The 22,385-nt window shown below is 39.7% G+C and overlaps 1 protein-coding gene across 1 annotated transcript in view; it reads right to left on the bottom strand.

Moving 5' to 3' along the window:
* The window catches only part of FBN2 (fibrillin 2), a 419,303-nt gene that overhangs the window by 258,943 nt on the left and 137,975 nt on the right, over window positions 1–22,385 (bottom strand). Inside the window, exons 11-16 of the mRNA XM_061625313.1 lie at window positions 21,248–21,385; window positions 13,931–14,050; window positions 9,887–10,012; window positions 6,562–6,684; window positions 3,774–3,896; window positions 1,123–1,275 (exon numbers count right to left, since the gene is read on the bottom strand). Coding sequence (XP_061481297.1) covers window positions 1,123–1,275; window positions 3,774–3,896; window positions 6,562–6,684; window positions 9,887–10,012; window positions 13,931–14,050; window positions 21,248–21,385 — 783 coding nt within the window. The remainder of the gene's footprint in view (window positions 1–1,122; window positions 1,276–3,773; window positions 3,897–6,561; window positions 6,685–9,886; window positions 10,013–13,930; window positions 14,051–21,247; window positions 21,386–22,385) is intronic.

Consider the following 22,385-nt stretch of genomic DNA (forward strand, 5'->3'; position numbering starts at 1 on the left):
ACACAATATTATACTCTTGTTAACATACTTTATCTTAATCAAAATAATACATAAAAATAGAGACACGATTAAACTGAAAGCAAAGTTTCTATTATCTATTATTAAAGATGTCCTTAAATATGTTTTTAAGGTTTTTAAAAGATGTTTTGTTTCTAAGAGGTTTTTATTGCTTTATGTTTGTCATCCTGGGCTCCCTTTGGGAGGAAGGGTGGTTCATTAATTAATTAAATAAGTAAATATTAGCAACAGGCAGTAACTTCATTTACAGCTCAACCAACATTGCAGACTCACCTATTATCTTGTTCAACCTCATGAATATTATGGGAATATTAATGTAAAATATAGCAAGAAAGAATTGTGGCACTACACTACATTGTATTTGAGTGTACAGTTCCTCAACTAGTAGTATAACATGTTCAACTGAATTCTATTTAACATTTTCAGGAATTATAAGGGTTATTGCATTAAAAAACACAGTTTGGAAGCTTTACTGAAAATTATGGAAAATATTTGTAAGGGTATTTGTCAGATAGAGGAGGACCAGAATCACTTCTTGATCATCCCAGAGGGCAGGGCACTGAATAATGGACTCAGTTACAGGAAGCCAGATTTAGGCTGAATATCAAGAAAAACATCCTAACTGTTAGAGCAGGATGACAATGGAACCAATTACCTAGGGAGGTGGCAGGCTCTCCAACGCTGGAGGTGTTCAAGAGCCAGCTGGACAGCCATCTGTTGGGTATGCTTTTTGATTTTTTCTACAAAGCATGTTACCTGTTAGTAAACAATGTCTCGAAGCACTGTAGACCCCATTGGGAGACAAAGGTATGTGTGACTGGTTTAAAGCTGCATTATGTTTAAGCAGCAGAATCCACACTGAAATTGATGCGAAATTGACTGAAAGCCTACTAGAAGCATATTTCAGTCAGATATGTAATGATCTGAAATTTAGATTGTTATGAGTCAGGTAGGGACTCATTCTCCTATTTTCACTGGCAATATAGGAAGGCAGGCTCCTACATTTTTCACAGTAAAATCTATTTTTTGAAAATATAAAAGGTGTGAATCTCTTTGATATTTTAGTTTGTCAGATGTGAAATCAAAAGAATAACACAGCTTTACCTGAATTCTTAGCAGGACATGGATGGCAAGGCTCTCCAAAGCCATAGTCCAGATTTGCACAGCAACATTCGGATTTCGTCACTGCTCCAGGAAAAGGACGGACACATATTCCTTTTTTGATCCCACCATAGCATGTGCTGCGCATATGCGTATCTAAGAGAAGCCGGGAAGAACAACAGATGAGCTGCTTTACAACTGGAAATGGTATGATGAAATAGTCTCACATAAAGAATGAGTCCAAAACCTTTACATCTGCAGTACATGAATTCATCTTGAATGTAAAATTTGACTTCTACAATGTTCAATACCAACTAAAACATTGGCATCCAACATAAGCTTATATATGTATTTGAATATTCTTTATTTAAATGGATATTCTGTTCATGCCCAAAACTATTGCTAGTATGCCATACTGTACTAAACTTTATCAACATATTTCCTGCTTGATACTTTGAGTATCTATGAATGAATGTTTGATTTAAGATTATTACAGTGCAATTCTATACACAGCTGAGAAATAATTCCCACTGAATATATGGATATAGTACTGTAGCCTTAATGTAATTTTCTTTCCATATATTCTGTTAATATTTAATATGCTTGTCAGTACTACTAAAAGCCCTAAACAAAATATTCACTAAAATACACCAATTCTCAGACTATAAACATTTTCAGCTGCCTACAGTTTCTGAATAACATCACTTAGAACATTCAAAGGTTCATGCAGCTTAGCCAACAAGAAGGCTTTTGAAGTCAAGAAGAATTTACAGTAGATTTGTTAAACAGAAACACACTCTTTGGAATTATATTCAGAGGGACAAGAATGAGTTAGATTTTTTATTACATGCTACTGAAGATTTATTCCCATTACTGTATGTCTAGAATAATTATATCATCTGGTTGGAAAATTAATTTTCCTAAATGATTCCTTATTCTGCCTCTAGTGAAGAAACAGTCCAACAACTATTTGTAAGTTAGAATCTTTAAACTCTAGCATTGCGTATTCAAAACAGAAATAAATATCCTGTACCACATGCATTACTGTTAGGACTTTGCAAAAGTAGGTTTCAGTTTCTGCCCTAAAACTTGCACTTTCAGTAGGGTAAAATTCCCCACCACCATCAAATCTATGGGAAAATTATGGGGAAAAACCCCATATAACTTTGGGATCAGTTAAAGAATTGAACAGTTTGCTCATGCCAACATGGGTTTAGCCCTTTCAGGCTGGCTCTGGAATTTCACAAATTCAAGATAAGCAAGTATCAGAACCATAATGCCAAAACTAAACATTTTCAATGATTTATTCTACACTGCCAGTGAACAACTTGCATTTGTTAAAGAGTTGACAAAAGAGAATGGAGAAGGTGAAGAAATACAATGTATGCTACTAATTCATTAGACTGTGCTACAAAACAAAATGATGTATGTGCTATCTGGAATAATGTAACAGAACTGGTTACAATAGTAAGTTATCCAAATTATCACTATAATTCCACAAATTTCAAGCATGTGACAAAATAGGACTTCAGTGGCACCCCCAGCAGGTAGCCCAGAATCTGAGCTTTCATTTTTTAAACAAGTCTCTAGCCCTCCTAGAAAGAAAGTTATGGAGAAAAATGTGCAAGTACCCTTCTAAGTAATTTATGTGAAATGAACCAGCCTGGATGCTTCTGCCTGTCAGTGTTATTAGCCGTGGTCCTAAAGAGCTGCTATTTTGCCCTCCCTTTTAGTGCACTTTTCCTGCTCCTGTCTTTTTCCCTAATACTTGGAACCTCCATAGTATACTCTTCCTTTTTTTCTAACAACCAAGATGCATCTTTCCTGTGCTGGGTTTGCCTGAGATTAGGTAGTGCCTAGAAATTATTTTCTGTAATACTACTACATAATAAGTGTGGGTGAATGTTAAAGAATCTCCCTTTTCAAATGTGAAAACTTTACAAAGAGGCTTAGACATGTCTCCTGCTTTGGAGGAGCTAAGGACCAGGACTCATTAAGAATTCACCATATAATTAACTTACAATACAATGGTATTCATGTCTTTGTGTTTAATGGAGCTTACTTACAGGTAAATGGGCACAGAACGGCAGCACAGGCTTTGGTTTAAGGTGGGCATTGGGGAAAAAACAGGGTTATTAATCCTCTAACAGCTGTATGGCAAGCAGAAATTCAATAGGTCAAGCCTTTTCTAGTATGGAAATACAATTATGGGAAACATTTCATCATGACTACTCTCTAATTTTGTGTTATGCCATGTCCCTATGGCAGACACTCTCTCAAACTTTGAAATGTGCCATGTGGTCCAAAAAGGTTGGCAACCCCTGCTTTAGCCTATAAAAACTCATGCCACAATTCATTTGTGGTGATGGAAGTCTATTGTAATGTAACATTAGCACAAGAAATGAGAGAGTTGGCACTGTTGCGCAAGGAGTAGCACGAGTGAAAGTAGCATTACAGTACAAAACAGTATGCAATATGTCAACACTGTGCAACACTTCTGACAACCCATGCTGTCCATTGGATCCAGCTGTTGCAGTATGCTAAGAATGGGGCCCCCACTAGTAGAATGATTGTTGTGCTAGTAGGCTGCCACAACTGGATCTCATCCATATTGTTTGAATTGTATCACAAATGGCTGCAAAATTGTATCTTACCTACACAAACACGACCATCAACTCCTACAGCTAGGCCTGGAGGACATTCGCAATGAAATGATCCCTCGGTGTTAATGCAGTGGCCATTCATGCAAATTCCTGGTTGATGGCATTCATCAATATCTAGAGGAAAGCATATATATTTTACTCAGTAGTATATTTAGCTACAAAATTGTGGCCTTGTGATGTTCGTGTAGTCTTCACCAAAAGTTTCCACTGACAATTCATATGTGGATTAAATAAACAATCAAATAAATAAACTTAGAGCAAAAATTGATCAAAGGGCACAAACCTCAACAAGCACTGGAAATCCAGTGAAAACTTTTCCTATGTAAGCACAACTGAAATAAGTAGGGGAGGCACAGGAATAGTTCTTGAAGGATTACACCAAGGGCCAACCTGTTTCCATAAGCAAACAAAATGGAATTGGCAAGTAATAAAATTTGCTCATGATTTTTCAGACCAACTACAACACCTTTCCCCCATGAAATGAGGAATAGCATAGCATAGTAGGTAAGAAACTGAGTTCCAAACCAAGAGGGCCCTAGTTCAGAACTTACCACTGCTATGAACTAACTTTAAGTAACTTGATACAAAGTCTCTTAGCTACAGCTTGCCTTTAGAGGTAATAACATTAAGCTATTTTACAGGGCTGCTTATTTATTTATTTATAAAAATATTTGTATACTGCTATTTCTTAAAAACATCAAATCGGTTTACATGTTTAAAACGGCCACCATCATAGAATAAAAACATTAAAAATACAATAAAAAATAAAGTCAATTGTTGTGAAAAAGTATGTTCTTAATTGCCTGCATAAGTCTGGTAGAACAGAAAGATTTTCAGAAAGTGCTTAAAAGTTAAAACAGAAGTGGCCTGCTGAATCTCTGTTGGCAAAGCATTCCAGGGAACTGGGCCAATGACACTGAAGGCTCGATTTTTGTCATTGTTAAATGAATCTTGCCAACTTGGGGGATGACTGCAATGATTGCTGAGATAAATGTTTTTTTTAATGATTTGAACACTCAGAAAAACACTACAGATGTGGTTATCAACCATAAATGTATCTTTTGTTCAGTAAGGGTAAAGCCAGATTGGGGAGAAAAACAACACAAGGTGGAAGGGTAGGAAGCCCTGTTGTCCCGCATTACTTTTCCACTTCAAAATCACTCTCAGCAGCCACACACTGTGGACAAAATAAAATAAAATAAATCCTATACTTCACTCTACAAGCACAAGGAGATCCCAGCTGACATAGTATCGGGGCTCCAGTGACAAAGCATCAAGGTTACTTGTACAAGGAGAAAGTATGTACTACTCATTTATTTAATTTTTGAAACAGGGGTAGCCAATGTGGTGCCCTCCAGATGTTGTGGGCTACAACTTGCTTCAGCCTCAGCCAGAATGGCTAATGGTCATGGATGACAGGAGTTGTACTCAACATCCTCTGAAGGGCATCACATACTATACATACACCCTTATACTAAAGCATCAGCTGAAACAGAAGCAAGCGCACAACAAAGGCATGTTTGCCAGGAGCTAAATCGCAGAGGGAGGGGGGGGGTAATCCTGTCAAAACTTGCAACTCAGGAGACAAATCCAGAGATAGTAATTCTATAGAAATTTAGTTGGTTTCTTAAAGTGGCTGCAGTAAACCACAAGCAGACAACTTACATGTAGTTGCACTAGCTAGCTTATAATCAAAAAGTGAAGGCTTGGAACAGTGTAGGCTCAACTTATGTTAAGTGTAAATATTTTATTTATTTATTTGTTTGTTTGTTTGTTTGACTGATTGATTTATATCCCACCCTTCCTCCCAGTAGGAGCCCAGGGCAGCATATAAGCTAAAGTGTAAATGTAGACCTCAGCTCAAGTTAAAAGTTCCAACTTTTACTTCAGTTTTTAAACTTCTTTACCTCCAGCTTCAGAGGCAGTATGCCTCCAAATACCACTTGTTGGGGATCATGAGTGGGAGAGTACTGTTACAGTCATTTTCTGCTTATGGACTTGCCACAGACAATTGACTAGTCGGCCACTGTGAGAACAAAAGATAGTAGCTTATGTTCTCTCAGTACACTATATTCATTGTGTAGTTCCACCTCCAGTGAAGCACAGATTAGTGAGAGTATAGAACTCACAGGACTCAATACGGCCTGGATTTCCAGTTGCCTTGTCAGTGTGGGCACGCAAAGATGCATGCCAGCACTGGAAGAGGATATTATTCCATGCAAGTTATTTGTGTTTGTATGAGTACTTTTATGGTGTAGACAGAATGGATAGGAATACTGCATTTCTTGGAACAGCTCTTTGTACTGCATTTGAACACACTGTGTGCCTGTACTGGAAAATCAGAGCTCTACTGAGCACTGCAGGAATCCTCGATACACATGCTGTGCTTGTGATCAACTGAATTTTACCACAATTTTTCAAAAGGCAAACTGTTATCAACTTCCAGTGAGTTATTCACTATTTATGGATTTTTATTATTTATTATCCAACACTGTTACGGATGTTGTTGATGGTGGTGGATGATACATCTGTTTTTATTATGTCATTTTATTTACTGTGATTGTAATCAGATTTAAGGGCTAGTGTGGGTGAAAAGTGGCATACAAATATTGTAAATAATACCATTTACATTTTGTAGAAGTAAGTTACATTCTTCAGGCAGAAGACAACAAAGATTCCCTTATGTAGAGAAGAATTTACTAAACAAAATACTGAAATCAGAACACTGGAATTTGAGCTGGCCTCTGTCAAGTTTGCCGTAACATGGTGTCGTACATACCAGTACAGTAACGCCCGTTAGGAGCCAAGACAAACCCGGGTTTGCAGATGCATTTGAAACTTCCATCCTCATTTATACACATGCCATTCAAACACATATTGGTAGTTGTACACTCATCATGATCTAGAAAAATGAAGTAGTGGAAATGTTTATATATATATATGTATATTTTAATCCTTGAAGAAATTATTCAAGTAAAATCTTTTTCAAGATTTGTCCCACTTAAGGAGGAGCTTTCTAACTACAAGTAAAAGAAACACTGGATGCTACCACATAAAATAAATGGCATGCATTTCCTTTAATCTTTTCGTGCCAAACTTGACTATAGTTTAAGAAGCAAACTGGAATGAGAAAACTTAGGTTCATCCCCTTTAAACAGGTGGACATAAAGGGCATTCAGTGCAAATGGCATCTCCTCAAGATACTGAACATTCTGACCATGCATTCTATATTAATTGAAGTTTCCAAATCATCTTCAAAGGCAGCTCCACATATAATGCACTGTAGTAATCCAACCAAATGACTACCAGAAAACTATGTTTTAAATGCTGTTTATATCAGAATATAGGGCAGTATTCAATGCTAGTCCTATTTACAGTAGACCCATTGAAGTTAAATAGGTTCATTAATATCAGTGGGTCTACTCTGAGTACGACTTAGTTGAATACAACCCATAAAACTGAAACCTGATCCTAGCTACATATCCTGGTTTGTAAGCAACATTTAAATTAAACTTCCAAACTTCAGACAACATAGGAAACTGTGGTTTAACAAGCCAGGATATTCACACTGGTGGTGCACGCAAAGGAAGGAGGAAGGAAGTGAAGAGACAGCCAACAGCCCTCCTTGGTCTAAGGTGCTTTATCTGATATGGCCCAGGGTCCATCCAAGTCTGCCTTGTTTCCCCTCCATCCACTGAAACATCAAAATTGCAATAACGTGTTCCTTTTGATAGGAGTGGATGAAAATGACAGAAATAGTTGCCTCCAGCAAGGATAAAGCCTGTCAAATTACAGACAAATAGGGCCCCAGGCTTTTGTCCTGGGCACCTTTAAAGCTTGCTGTTTAAAGGGGGATTCATGAATCCTGCCAAATTTCAGAAGGATAGCTGCAGTAGTTTTCCAGCCAAATGGAGTAAATGGACTACATGGAGAAGATTTTGACTGCATGTCAAATTGTTTTGAAATTAATTGGCAAAGGCTAAAAAATTAAGAAATTTACCTTAAAAATATTTATTTATTTATTTATTATCATTATTTTTACCCTGCCCTTTTTCCAAAACTGGAACTCACGGCGGCTTCCAGATAAAAGAACACATATAATTAAAAATATACAAAACTCTAGATTAAAATAGAATTAAACTATTTACAGTATTAAAACCATTCATACATACAGTTAAAATAATTCAAACTCAGTTTAAAATAATACAATTAGACAATAGCAATGCAGCACCCTTCAAGCCCTGTCCTTAATAGCTTTCAGTTCCAAAGGCTTGTTGGAATAAAAAGGTCTTTGCTTGCCGACGGAAGGACTGCAAGGAGGGGGGCATTCTTGCCTCCCTAGGAAGGGAATTCCAAAGCCTAGGGGCAGCCACCGAGAAGGCCCTCTCACGCGTCCCCACTAGTCGTACTTGAGAAGATGTGGGTATTGAGAGAAGAGCCTCTCCTGAGGATCTCAGGGCCTGGGCAGGCTCATATAGGGAGATACAGTCTGACAGATAGCCTGGACCTATGCCGTATAGGGCTTTATAGGTCATCACAGCACTTTGAATTGTATCCGGAAACAGAGTGGCAACCAGTGGAGCTTTTGTAACAGGGGAGTCGTATGGTCCCTGTAACCAGCCCCAGTTAACATTCTGGCTGCAGCACATTGCACCAACTGAAGTTTCCGAACAGTCTTCAGAGGCAGCCCCACGTAGAGCGCGTTACAGTAATCTAAACGGGATGTAACTAAGGCATGTGTCACCGTGGCCAGATCAGATGGCTCAAGGAATGGGCGCAGTTGGAGCACTAATCTTAATTGTGCAAAAGCACTCCTGGCCACTGCAGAAACCTGGGCCTCCATATTTAAAGCTGAGTCCAGGAGCACACCAAAACTGTGAACCTGCGTCTTCAGGGGGAGTGTAACCCCATCCAGCACAGGCTGAATCCCTATTCCCTGATTTGTCTTTCAACTGACCAGGAGCACCTTTGTTTTGTCTGGATTAAGCTTAAATTTGTTCATCCTCATTCAGTCCACCACTGATGTCAGACACCGGTTTAAAACCAAGACAGCTTCCTTGGAGTTAGGTGGAAAGGAGAAGTAGAGTTGGGTGTCATCAGCATACTGATGGCACCGAACCCCAAACCCCCAGACAACCTCTCCCAGCAGTTTCATGTAGAGGTTAAATAGCATGGGGGACAAAACTGAGCCCTGAGGGACCCCACAGGCCAACGGCCAAGGAGTCGAACAGGAATACCCAGCACCACTTTCTGGGTTTGTCCCTCCAGGAAGGAACGGAACCGCTGTAAAACAGTGCCCGCAAGTCCCATCCCAGCAGGGCGGCCCAGAAGGATACCATGGTTGATGGTATCGAAAGCTGCTGAGAGGTCCAGCAGAACCAACAAGGACACACTCCCCCTGTCCAGTTCTCTGCGTAGGTTGTCCACCAAGGTGACCAAAGCCATCTCTGTCCCATAACCAGGCCTGAAACCATACTGAAATGGATCTAGATACTCTGTTTCATCCAGGAATCCCTGGAGCTGGGAGGCCACCACACACAATTTCCTTGCCCCAAAATGGAATATTGGACACTGGAGGGATCCAGGGAGGGCTTTTTCAACAAAGGCCTTACAACTGCCTCCTTTAGGCACATTGGAACTCTGCCTTGTTGTAAGGAGGCATTGACCACTCCCTTCACCCACTCAGCCAGTCCCTCTCTGGCGCTTTTAATAAGCCAGGAAGGACAGGGGTCTAGAAGACATGTGGTGGCTCTCACCTCTCCAAGGATCCTGTCCACATCCTCGGGCTGTACAAATTGAAAAGAATCCATTATTATTGGACAGGCACTGAGACATCCACTGAGACAAACAAATATACTGAAATAGTAGCTGAAATTTCAACAAGCCCCCAATATAGTCTCAAAATATAAATTGTTGATGTACAGGCATATGAACATGCTTCATTCCAATTCTAGGTCAAATTATGATAGGCCAGTATGAAAATTCTTGCATGGAAATTTACACCCTATATCAACTCTAAAGGTGAACAATGATGACTCAAAGAAAATCTGAAAATACTAATTTAGTATCCCTCTTTCAAGAAAAGAAGAAAAGTCATTCCATACCAACACAGTTTTTCCCATCGGTAGTTAGTTCAAACCCAGCATTGCAAATGCATTGGAAACTTCCATCAGTGTTCACACACCGGCCATTTTTACAAAGGACACCATTCTGGATACACTCATCAATATCTGTGAAAAAACAGAGAATAATAAAGATGCAATAACCAATTAGTTTCAAAGAGAAAACAATTGAATGGTTCAGACCACTGGATTCACGCCTCAGGCTTGCACACTCCTTCCTCCCCTCTCACTCACTTCTAGAGATGGGCTGGAATTCCTTTAAAAATTGAAGTTGACACAGGACTCCCTGACAATTCACAAGTTGAGTTGAGGATGGATTATGAATGCTGCAAACCTCTGTGACTTTGTCCGACACCAGATTTTATTTTTAAACTGCATCAAATATGTGAAACTGAAAAGCCTGTGTTTGCTTGCTCATGTGAAATTGAGCACCCTGTCTTTTCTTTGCTGACATGGTGAAACTAACTAGGATGTTCTTTGCATACACATGGCACTGAGGAAGGGCTGGAAAGGTGGGTGGAATGTAAATTGCTTCATTCAGAGAGTGATGGTGTCTGGAGGAAAGGCAAAGACAAGGCAGCCTCCAGATCCTCTTAGCTATACATGGAATGGGGAAGAATTAAAAAAACACCCAAATAACAAAACAAAATGCCCGATCTCCAGCAAGGATGGAAAGAAATGCACACAGATGCCCCTCACTGTTGCACACATACACATGCAATACAACAGTCCCAAGTTTTCTTTTTGCATCAGTTGGTGTATGTGCACATGTCTTACCTGCATTTACACTGCATGTATAAGAGCAATCAGAAGATGCAGCACTGGGATAGCAGCAACCAGCCCTGTCTACCCAGGGCCAGCAGCAGCAACAGCAGCAAATGGGGGCTTTTCTGGAGTGTAGCACTTGCCAGCTGCTGCTCCCAACTCCTCCTCATTGTCTCTCTCTGCCTGCCTCTCACTCTCACTGTGTACCTCTACTGCAACAGCAACAGCAGCAGCAGGGAACAGCCACCAAGAGGCTTCCCAGCAGATTCCCAACCACTTGGGGCAAAACGATGCTTCACTGCCCCTCCTCCCTTTTTCACCCTTAACCTCCTGTGGCCATTTGCAAAGCTTCATGCTTGTGCTGTTCTCCGCTGTGTGTGTACATGCATGCATGCCTCTGAAAGAGGAAAATGCAAAGTGAGCTCCCTGTACTAACCAGCTGCAGTTGAGCAAGGGGAGCCAGGAAAAGGGGGCTTTACAAACAACCACAATTGCAAATCTCAGCTACAGTGGCAATCCAGTTCAGAGGAAAACTACTGATCTTGATCATCTCTCATTTGCAACCGGGACTCTGCCTTGATTACGATCATCATCATCATCCATCAAATTATTCGGACATTAGTTTTGGGGTGGTTGTTCTGAAAAATCTCCCCTTTCCCCCTATTTCATAGTGCAGTGCAGCCACTTTCCTCTCCTTTGTTAGAAAAAACCTCAATTAAAATATTATTTTTCAGAAGGAAAAAAATCGAACCAGGAATAGCACAAAATAGTGGTAAACAAACATGGAAAGAAACTACCTGTAATTTTGACAGAATGCAATTGAAATGACTCTGACAAACAGCTCCCATCCCTACTGACTTCCAACCATAGTTTCTATTTTTGCTTTGGAGTGTAAAGGCAAACCATAATTTACTGATTCAAGCACACTGGCAAAATATGATTTGCCTAAACAAGAAAATCAGGGAGGGAATCTGACCACAGAAAAAGGAGTGGAAGGGATGGAGAAGAGGATGGAGAATGCAAGTCCAAGAATGAAATCTGTACAAGTTGCAGTAATTTAAGAATTGTCTGTATTGGTCCAAGTACCATAATTTGCCACTTTCCTGAAGAAGCCTTACAGTAGCAAACTCTTTCTTTCCCCCAATTTTAAAGGATTTGACTATGAGGAAAGAAAGGGTGAGAGAATATATACACACAGGTATAGACAGCATGGTGGGGCGGAGACACTCATCTAACATCTTGTTGGTCATGCTGCTGTTGCTTAGTTTGAGGCAGATGGGAAGAGGCGAAGCAGCAGCAGGTAACCTTGGCACAAATACACTGGTGGAGCCAATCCAGTGGTCCCACCAGTGGATATTGCACCATGCTGACCTCACTGCCACCTCACCCCTCTATCTCCCAGTAAGCATTAGCAGTGAGATCAACGGGAGGTCACATGAACATTTCCACCCCACCACTCCATTAATTACTGTATAAACTGCTCAGAAGTGTTCTGTGTGTACTACAAGGAAATACCAAGCTGCCTACATGTACCATGAAAGAGAAAGGCTGAAAGTAATTCTTGTTTTTTAATGGATCAGTTAATAATCACTGGTTCCTGGGCTCTGTTGGGAGCCAGAGCCCATAACAAAGCCCATGAGCCCAACAAGACCTAGAAGGCTTTCCCCAGCTATGGAGTTGATAGATTGGGGAATAAATTACCCACAGGACTGAGCTTAGATAACCTTGCTTTCACAGAATCCTGGGCATGAGGTGCTCAACTTTCTACCACCTTCCCAGCCTGAGAAGATTGCATTGCCATCCTCAGAGACCAAGGATTCCTGCCCAGAAACCATAGCAGAACAACAGTCTCCACAAAGCTATCCAAGTGAACTGCTTCTAAACCAGGAAAGGCCCCTTTTAATACAAGAGCCTTATCATGGTGGAGGTGGAGCTAGCCACTTAGGTTGAGCTGCAGCCTCATTTAAGGGCAAAACAAAATGAGAAACCATCCATGCAATTAACAAATAGACTGCAGGTTTACCAGACCAGGACCCTTGTGTAAGGAGAAGGGCAGCTTAAACCTTTGCCCTCCACTGGACCACCTCCCTGCCACACCTGCTGTGTACATTAGGAAAAAAGCTCCCATCTTATAAGAGCTTTTTCTAGGCCAAGTATTAGTGGGGCCCAATCTAGATTGGGACTATAGCATGGGGCGAAGGGTTACAGCCCCCTACACCAAATCCCTATTCAGAACCCTATTTGATTCCTGTGGTTGTCATTTACTTGCATGAATGGCATCACAGCTAGTTTGACTTTTAGTCTGGGGCTGTCTGCTCCTGAAGCAACATTTAAGCCTGTTTGTAATAGAGCCAAACACCATGGTGCACTTAGTGTGTAGTGTAGCAACCTCTCCCTTTTTACTTTTATTAATTACGGATGTGGGACAATGGAAATGCAGTGTGCATCTTCCCTCCCCAGCATGATCTGAACTAACCCCCCCCCACACACACACAAACACACGTAGCTGCAATGCATACAGAGTGCAGGGGGGGGACCCATTGGTTTATTCATATTTTGGCTTACTAAGCCAATATATAATTGCCCAAGCATAGCCGGTGCATCCAAGATATCTAGAGATTGTGAACCTGTGAACCTAGAACTCTGGATGCCTTGGATGCACAACACATGCAGGGCAGCATCTGAGGTCTTACAGAAGAAGCCTGAGGCCCTCTGAGCCTGATGGAATGCTCTCTATCACTCCCCACCACATAAGTAACACAAAGTAGGAAGGGTCCAGGACGTATTCTTTAAAAAGCTGTATAGGCCTCATTATGGTCCATATGATCTAGATTGAATAGAGCCTAAAAGCCTTTTCAGATATTTTGAGTCCCTTTTTGGAGCTTATGGATTTGTGTGGATACAAAATGAGGCTAAAAAAACCTACTAGAATTTTGTGCACAGATACAGACTACGTCCAGCACTGCCCCACTAATCATTGTAATGGGACTCATATAACTCAATCTCAAAATGAGAGGCATTTTCATCTGACCTCCACAATCACTTGTATTCCATGTTGGATGTCCATGGGTTCTTGAATTTCAAATGCAAGCAGATCTGACAAATTTTGTTCCATCAATAATACATATTAAATATCTGTAAACATCACTGTCATGGTTTACTGAAAAGGCAAATCAAAATTGTTTTGAGAATCTAAAAAAAGTCAGATCAAACTCAGATCGAATATAAGCATATATAGATGTGCAAGGAAAATATTCTTACCGATACAAGCCTGCTTCGTAGGTGTTCTCTGGAAACCTGAATGGCATTTGCAATAATAAGACCCAGGTGTGTTCACACAGTCTCCATTAGAGCATGGATTTGATATGCACTCATCAACATCTGTCGAGCATCAGAAAAAAAAATCAGATTTCACGATTTATACACAAGCGTTTCTAACAAGTACATTTTCTGAATGAAGAAATGAATTTCATTTTCTTCAGTAAAAACTATATAAGACACTAATCTAAAGCCCTTCTTTGTCCTGTAAGTAACAACATAAAAAGCACCTCCTGGATCATACCAGTGGCCTATCTAGTCCAACATCCTGTTCTCACAGTGACCACTAGATGCCTATGGGAAGCCCACAAGCAGGATCTGAGTACAAGAGCACTCTCCCCTCCTGTGGTTTCCAGCAACTGGTATTCAGAAACATCCTGCCTCCAACCATGGAAGGAAAGCATAGCCATCATGGCTAGTAGCCACTGATAGCTTTATTCTCCATGTATCTGTCTAATCCTCTTTTAAAGATGCCCAAGTTGGTGGCCATCACTGCTGTCTGTGGAGTGAATTCCATAGTTGAACTATGGCTGCATAAAGTACTTTCTTATGCCTGTCCTGAATCTTCCAAAATTTAGCTTAATTGGATGTTCATGGGTTCTCGTGTTATGAGAGAAGGAAAAAAGCTTTTCTATGACAACATTCTCCATGCCATGCATAATTTTATTCATTTTATCATGTCATCTCTTACTCACTTTTTCTATAAATTAAAAAAACCCAAATGCTGCAACCTTTCCTTACAGGGGAATTGATCTTTCATCCCATTGATCATTTTGGTTGCTTTTTTTCTGAATCATTGCCAACTCTATAATATCTTTTTTGAGGTGAGACAACCAGAACTTTACACAGTATGCCAAAAATGGTCACACCATAGATTTGTCTAATGGCATTATGATATTGGCAGTTGTATTTTCAATGTTTCCTAATGATCCCTAGCATGGAGTTCGCCTTTTTTTCACAGCTGCCACACATTGAGTTGATATCTACATTGTAATATTCATGACAACCCCCAGGTCTCATTCTTGGTCAGTAACTGCCAGTTCAGACCCATGAGCATATATGTGAAATTAAGGGTTTTTTTATCCAAACATTCATCACCTTACATTTGTTTACACTAAATAGTAATAGCCATTTTACCACCCATCACTCAGTTTAGAGAGGTCCTTTTGGAACTCTTCACAATCCCTTTTGTTCAACGTCCCTGAACAATTTAATATCTGTAGCAAATTTGGCCACCTCACTGCTCACCTTTTATCTCGAGATTGTTTATTAAAGTTAAAAGGCACAGGTCCCTATACCAATCCTTGGAGCACTCCACTTTCTACATCCCTCCATTGGAAGAAATGCTCATTTATTCCTACTCTATGCTTCCTGCTACTTAACCAATTCCTGATTCACAAGAAGACCTCCCCTCTCATTCAATGACTACTAAGCTTACTCAGGAGTCTTTGATGAGGTATTTTGTTGAAAGCTTTTTGAAAGTCCAAGCATGCTATGTCAACTGGATCATCTCTATCACTATCTCTATATGCTTAACATTTACACTTGCAGGAGACATGCTGGTTCTGCTTCAGCAAGGTTTATTCTTCTATACGCTTGGTTATTTTATCTTTTAACAGTGCTTCCATCAGTTTTCTGGAACAGACGTTAAGGTAACCAGCCTGTAATTTCCAGGATCCCCTCTGGATCCTTTTTAAAAAATTGGTGTTACATTACCCACTTTCCAGTCCTCAGGTATCTTAAGGACAGGATACATATTTTTGTTAGAAGATCAGCGATTTCACATTTGCGTTCTCTGAAAACTCTCTGGTGGATGCCATCAGACCCAGGTGATTTGTCAGCTTTTATTTTGTTTATTAGGCCTAGAACTTCATCTCTCATCACCACTATCTGCCTCAGTTCTTCAGATTCCCTTCCTGCAAAAGTTAGTTCAGGCACAGATATCTGCCCTAATCACTGTGAAGACAGATGGAAATAATTCATTCAACTTTCATGCAGTCTCCTTATTCCCTTTTAGCATACCTTTGACTCCCTTGTCATCCAAAGGTCCAACTGCCTCCCTAGATGGTCTCCTGCTACTAATTTATTTAAATAATTTTTTCTTTATACTTTTAGCAATGTGCTCCTCAAATTCTTTTTTAGCATCCCTTATTGTCTGCTTGCATTTCTTTTGCTAATGTTTGCACTTCTTTTATTCTCTTCATTTGCACAAGACTTCCATTTTTGAAAGAAACTCTCACTGCCCCTCTGGTTGGTTCCATGACTAACTGTTCCAGGGCACAGTCATTTAGGGTATCTAGAAATTTTACCTCATTTTCATGACTGCAACACATATGTAGCCAGTCTATGTGAAGGTAACTGAAGTACCCATTATTACATCATTTCCTCTTTTGGATGCTTCCTTGATTTCATCCTTCATCTCAAGATCTCCCTGAGCATTTTGATCAGGGGCGATAGCATGTTCCCAATACTAAATTAATCTTTGGGCCCAGTATAACCACCCACAACTATTCTGTGGAGGCGTCTGCCCCTTTTGGTATTTCTAGGTTGCCGGACTCAATGCCCTCTTTGATGTATACAGAAACACCACCTCCAGTAGGTCTTTCCCTGTCCTTCCTATAGCATTTATATCCAGAGATAACCATGTCCCACTGATTCTCTCCATTCTACCAGGTTTCTATTATGCACACTCTATCAATACTGTCCTCTAAGACTAGGCACTCCAGTTGTCCCATCTTGGTTTGGAGGCTTCTAACATTAGCATATAAATACTTGTATATAGTGTCTCTCTACAAGTGGCTTTGGCATTTGTGTTTGGGCATGTGGTGCTTTGGCATCAGAGTAGCTATCTTGTGCCCCTGCACTCATAGTGCATAGTTCTATGCCTCTCTCATTTAAATTTTCATCAATTTTTTAAATCTTCATCCCAGGGGGTAGATTTCTTCTGAACAGGACCCTCCTCAGCTCCTATTGGCATTCCCCCACAATCAGTTTAAAAGCTGCTCTGCCACCTTTTTTATTTTAAGCACCAGCAGTCTGATTCCATTCCAGTCCCTTTTGTACAGTCCTGGCTTGTCCCAAAATGTTCCCCAGTGTCTAACAAATCCAAACCCTTCCTCCCGACACCACTGTCTCATTCGCACATTGAGACTACAAAGCTTCACCTGTTTAACTGGCCCTGCACATGGAACCAGTAGCATTTCAGAGAAAGCTACCTTGAAGGACCTGACTTTCAGCATTGTACCTAGCAACCTAATGTTTGCTTCCAGGACCTCACAACTGCATTTCCCTATGTCACTGGTGCCAAGTTGCACCACGACCACTGACTCCTTCATGCCAGGCAGGCAATTAACCCTATAATCTGTACACCCATCACACACCCAACTATCTATGTTCCTAGTGATTTAATCACTCACTACCAGGATCCCTCCACCTCCTGAAGTATCCTTTAGCATGAGAGGATAGCAGTTTGTCCCCCAAGGAAAGGGTCCCTTCTAAGAGATAGTTTCCCCCTTCATCAGAGTGATACTCTCCTTCCCCAAGACCCTCATTCTCCATGACAACAGGGAAGCTATAATCCTGGGGCACAGCTATAATGTCCCCAAAGGCTTCATACCCCAACCTCTCTGTTTCTCTCAACTTCTCAGTATACAAATAATTATCAAGTATAGCCTACTCAGTACATTTTCTAAAATAAACAGAAAATAAATAGCATGGCATTCTTCTTAAATAAAATCCAGGCAGAGAATGAAAGCAATGAAGAAATTATACACTCTCTCTCTCTCTCTTTTGCCTAGATGACTAGGATGGAATCACATTGTTATTCCCGCCCCCTGTTCAATTGCTTTTCAATATGATGGAGAAATATCTGGCTCCTGATTTTGAGCTTGGTTTCAACATGCCTGGACAACTGGGAAAAGCAAAATACTGGGATTGCCAAGCACACAGTATTATAGCAGTCAAATGTATTGAATCCATTCACAAAACATGGCTCTTCACTCTGAGGCAGCTGTCAAATGTTACTTCATCACAGAAAAGCAAGTATGTGAACCTACTATATACTGTATATAACATAATCCTTGTTTCTGTTCATGGACATTTGCTTAAATTAACAACCGTTCATATATATGATTTTGAATAAAAAGTTTTAGTTAACAGCCTGAGCATATACCTAGGAAGAAATTCACTTGGCAACTGTTTATGGCACAAATTTTCATATGACATAACAGGGAGCATGCCCAGGTTTTTTGCAGTGGAAATTAGATCATGTACAGCATCTTATTTAAACTGGGAGAACTATCTGTGGACTGTAAAGGGTAATAATTAAATTGTAAAAAAACCCCTGTCCTCACCTCTGTGAGAAGTTGAAGAAACTCCTTTATTGTAGAGGTGAAATTGACCACAGCTTAACTCTCCCTTGTCAATTTTACTTACATAGTAGGAACTTCGGGGACTTTCTACAGTGTTTAATACCTATGTGACCAGCAGTGAAACTGACAATAGGTTTTGAACCACTTGGCAATTTCATCTTTACAGTTGTATGACAATGGAAGCAATGACCTAGGGAGATGGTGGCCTCTCCAACACTGGATGCATTCAAGAGGCAGCTGGACAGCCACCTGTCAGGTATGCTTTAATTTGGATTCCTGCATTGAGCAGGAGGTTGGACTCGATGGCCTTATAGGCCCCTTCCAAACTGTGATTCTATTATTTTTTCAATGAAGGGGAACTGTCTCCAGTAGTGACCAGTGTAGCAGCACATATGGGGCTCCATCGCTCTCATTGCTTCTGAACATAGTGGGTCACTGCTGTGAGGCACTCAGCACAGTGTGATACAGTATAATGGAGCCAATGTAAAACTCCTGTCGCTGCATACCACTGGGTGATGCTGCATGCCAAGTTTGTCTTAACCTTTTGGGGCAGCAGCAGTGACTGGCTGTGTTCAGAAGCCAGGAAAGCAAATTTTGGGGCTTCTCTCTGCAGTCTTTGTATGTAAATCTTTAAGCTTGTTTAAGACATTATGCATCCAAATGCATGTAACATTTTTTCCTGAACAGCAATCACAAGTTTACACTAAGAATTTTTTAATCCAACCTAAATGAAATCTGATATAAGGAGGACCTGCACCAATGAAAAGTACAGTATTTACATCAGAAATCAAAGCTGATACATTAATGCAATATCCTATCTAATACTATAGCAACACTCAGCATTTCTCATGCCAAAAACCCAGCTTCATTTAGCAACACTTACATTTGGACATGTAGTTGAGAAAACTGCAGCAAAACCATAAATATGAAGCAAAATGAAAAGAAGAGAACTGGATGCATTAAAAAAAAAGTAGAAATCAATCAAATGTAGCTGACTTTTAAATGCTCTATATGAATTGTATGTAGCAGTTTAGCGATTCCTCCTCCTCCTCCATAAACTTCTCTATGGAACTTGATTTAAAAATGCACAACACACACACACACTGTTTGCTTTCATATATAGCAGACCATTCTGCTTCTGGATTATTTGGTTCAGCACTCAACAAGCATATAATGCCGAGAATTTCATTGAAACAAAGCTCACTAACTGAGGGTCTACTGACATTATTTCAACTAGGCCACTATTCCTCATTAACATTGCATATTATATCCTGTCTGTTACAGCAATATGAAAATAAAGGAAATAAAGGCACTTCTTAAAAGAATATGCAGTTAATAACTTGGTGGGTAGTAGGTACTTCTATACAACAAATATGTTCTTTTGTCTTGCTAAGGTTTCTTTGGGGGGGAAAATACCAAGTTTACAGAAAATACATCTTCCTTATATTAGATGCAAATATGTTATGTGATAAACAATTTTTTAAAGTTCAGCCAGCAGTTTACTTCATCAATAATAATAACAATAACAATAACAATAACAACAACAACAACAATAATAATAATTATTATTATTATTTCTATCCTGCCTTTTGGCTAAAAGGCCCTCAAGGTGGCTTACAAAAAATAAACACAAATCTAGAAATACATATTAATAAAAACAATACAATTTACAAAAATTAAATAACATTATTAAAAAGCAACAATTACAACTTCCAATGAAAATACAATAACAAATCACACTTTCCTATGAATTATGAATTTATGATGTCTACAGAAGCAACACCTTATTTCGATTCAGATCAACCTATTTAAACTGACTAACCTCCCATATTTATTGCTCATAGGAGAGAATAAGGTAAATGTATTGTGGCTTTTCAACAAGAGAATTCCTGACAAGAGTAAAACTCTTACTTTTTGTTGAAAGCCTTTGTGAAGAAACAGAATCTTCTTGCAAATGCCTCCACATGAGAGTGCATTCTCTGCTTAGTGCTATTTTGGCTTTTCTCTCATCTGCTCACTATACCACTCAAACCACTCTATTATTGCTCAAATTGTTTCTCTTTAAAGACTTTCCAACTCTCTAAATGTCCCAGCTGCTCTCTTTAATGCCCTAGCTTTTGTGGGAGTTCATTACAAAGCACTTAATAGTTTATTTTGTTTCACTGGCCAGTCCAGTTTCTTGAAAACTAATATCCCAACGAATAGCCTTATGGATTAATAAATGCATTGTTAGAAATGTGGAGGTGGTTGCTCAAGTATTGGAATACACTTGGTAACAACCTTAAAGAGTTGCTTCCAAATATGTTCTAGTAGTTCAGGATCTACCTCCACATTGTAGAACACCCCTAATACTAGATTGCTAAACTTCTGGAAGTGTTCTCTTAGTAGGAGCTCTTATGATTGTCTAGACTTCGCACAGAGATCCTTGTCATTTCCCTTCATAGTTTTTCTTAACCAAAACCAATCTTGGTAGGCTGCCAGTCAGACCAGAGGAAGGGTTGGGGGGGGGGAGGACTGCTCAACCTTTTCCCATTTGGCCATTTTTTGTGTACAGTTCAACAACATGTGGAGTCCAACTATGAAAAATGTTCTATACATTTTTGCAGAAAGTAGAGATGTCCAGCAGAAAACTAACAAACTTATTCATCAATGAACTTGCCTTTTATAGGCTTTATATCAATGTGGTAAAAATAAGTGATATATTTTTTCTCTTATCAAATATATTTTTTCTCTTATCAAATTAATCTAACACTACACATTGATCTCCCGTGCACATTTGGGGGCCTTTAGTATCTCTGCATCTCTTTAGAAGATATATTTTAGTATTTCTGTAGGAGATTTTACAGATGTTTAGTGAGAAAAAACAAGTGAAATAGGAAGTTACACTCACCAATACAGTCTCCGTTTGCATCTTGTTTATATCCCATATTGCATTCGCATCGGTAACTGGAAATGGTTGGGATGCAGTGTCCATTTAAACAAAGATTTGGATGATGCTTACAAATATCTATTGTTTGATTGAGTATTGCTAAGGGAGGGAAAAACAAGTCCACATTTTATTACAACATAAAAATTAGGTCCAGATTATCAGCTTATGACATCACTTTATTTTTCATTGTGTGGTTATTTTAACATGTAATCAGCAATACTCACTATGACAGGGGATACACATACACACTTGTTCCACATAGTATGCCCTGTAGAGATTAATTGCTAGACAATGTATTTGCTTAATAAAAATGAGTACATTTTGCTTATATCTCCTCACCTGTACTTGGATGAGGAGGTACAGAGCATGCTTATCAAATTTGCAGATGATACAAAATTGGGTGGCATAGCTAATACCGTGGAAGACAGAAACAAAATTCAAAGGGACCTTGATAGGCTGAAAACAACAGAATGAAATTCAACAGGCATAAATGCAAAGTTCTACACTTAGGAAAAATAAACCAAATGCACAGTTATAAGATGGGGGATACTTGGCTCAGCAGTACGACATGTGAGAAGGATCTTGGAATTGTCGTTGATCACAAGCTGAATATGAGTCAACAGTGTGATGTGGCTGCAGAAAAGGCAAACGCTATATTAGGCTGCATTAACAGAAGTATAGTTTCCAAATCGTGTGAAGTATTAGTTCCCCTCTATTCAGCACTGGTTGGGCCTCATCTTGAATACTGTATCCAGTTCTGTCTCCGCACTTCAAGAAGGATGTTGACAAACTGGAACAGGTTCAGAGGAGGGCAACAAGGATGATCAGGGGACTGGAAACCAAGCCCTATGAGGCTGAAAGAACTGGGCATGTTTAGCCTGGAGAAGAGAAGACTGAGGGGAGATAGGATAGCACTCTTCAAGTACATGAAAGGTTGTCACACAGAAGAGGGCTGGGATCTCTTCTCGATTGTCCCAGAGTGCAGGACACGGAATAATGGGCTCAAGTTGCAGGAAGCCAAATTTCAACTGGACACCAGGAAAAACTTATTTATTTATTTTATTTATTTATTAAATTTTGATACCGCCCCATAGCCGAA

Source organism: Rhineura floridana, chromosome 1 (assembly GCF_030035675.1).
Source record: "Rhineura floridana isolate rRhiFlo1 chromosome 1, rRhiFlo1.hap2, whole genome shotgun sequence".
Lineage (NCBI taxonomy): Eukaryota > Metazoa > Chordata > Lepidosauria > Squamata > Rhineuridae > Rhineura > Rhineura floridana.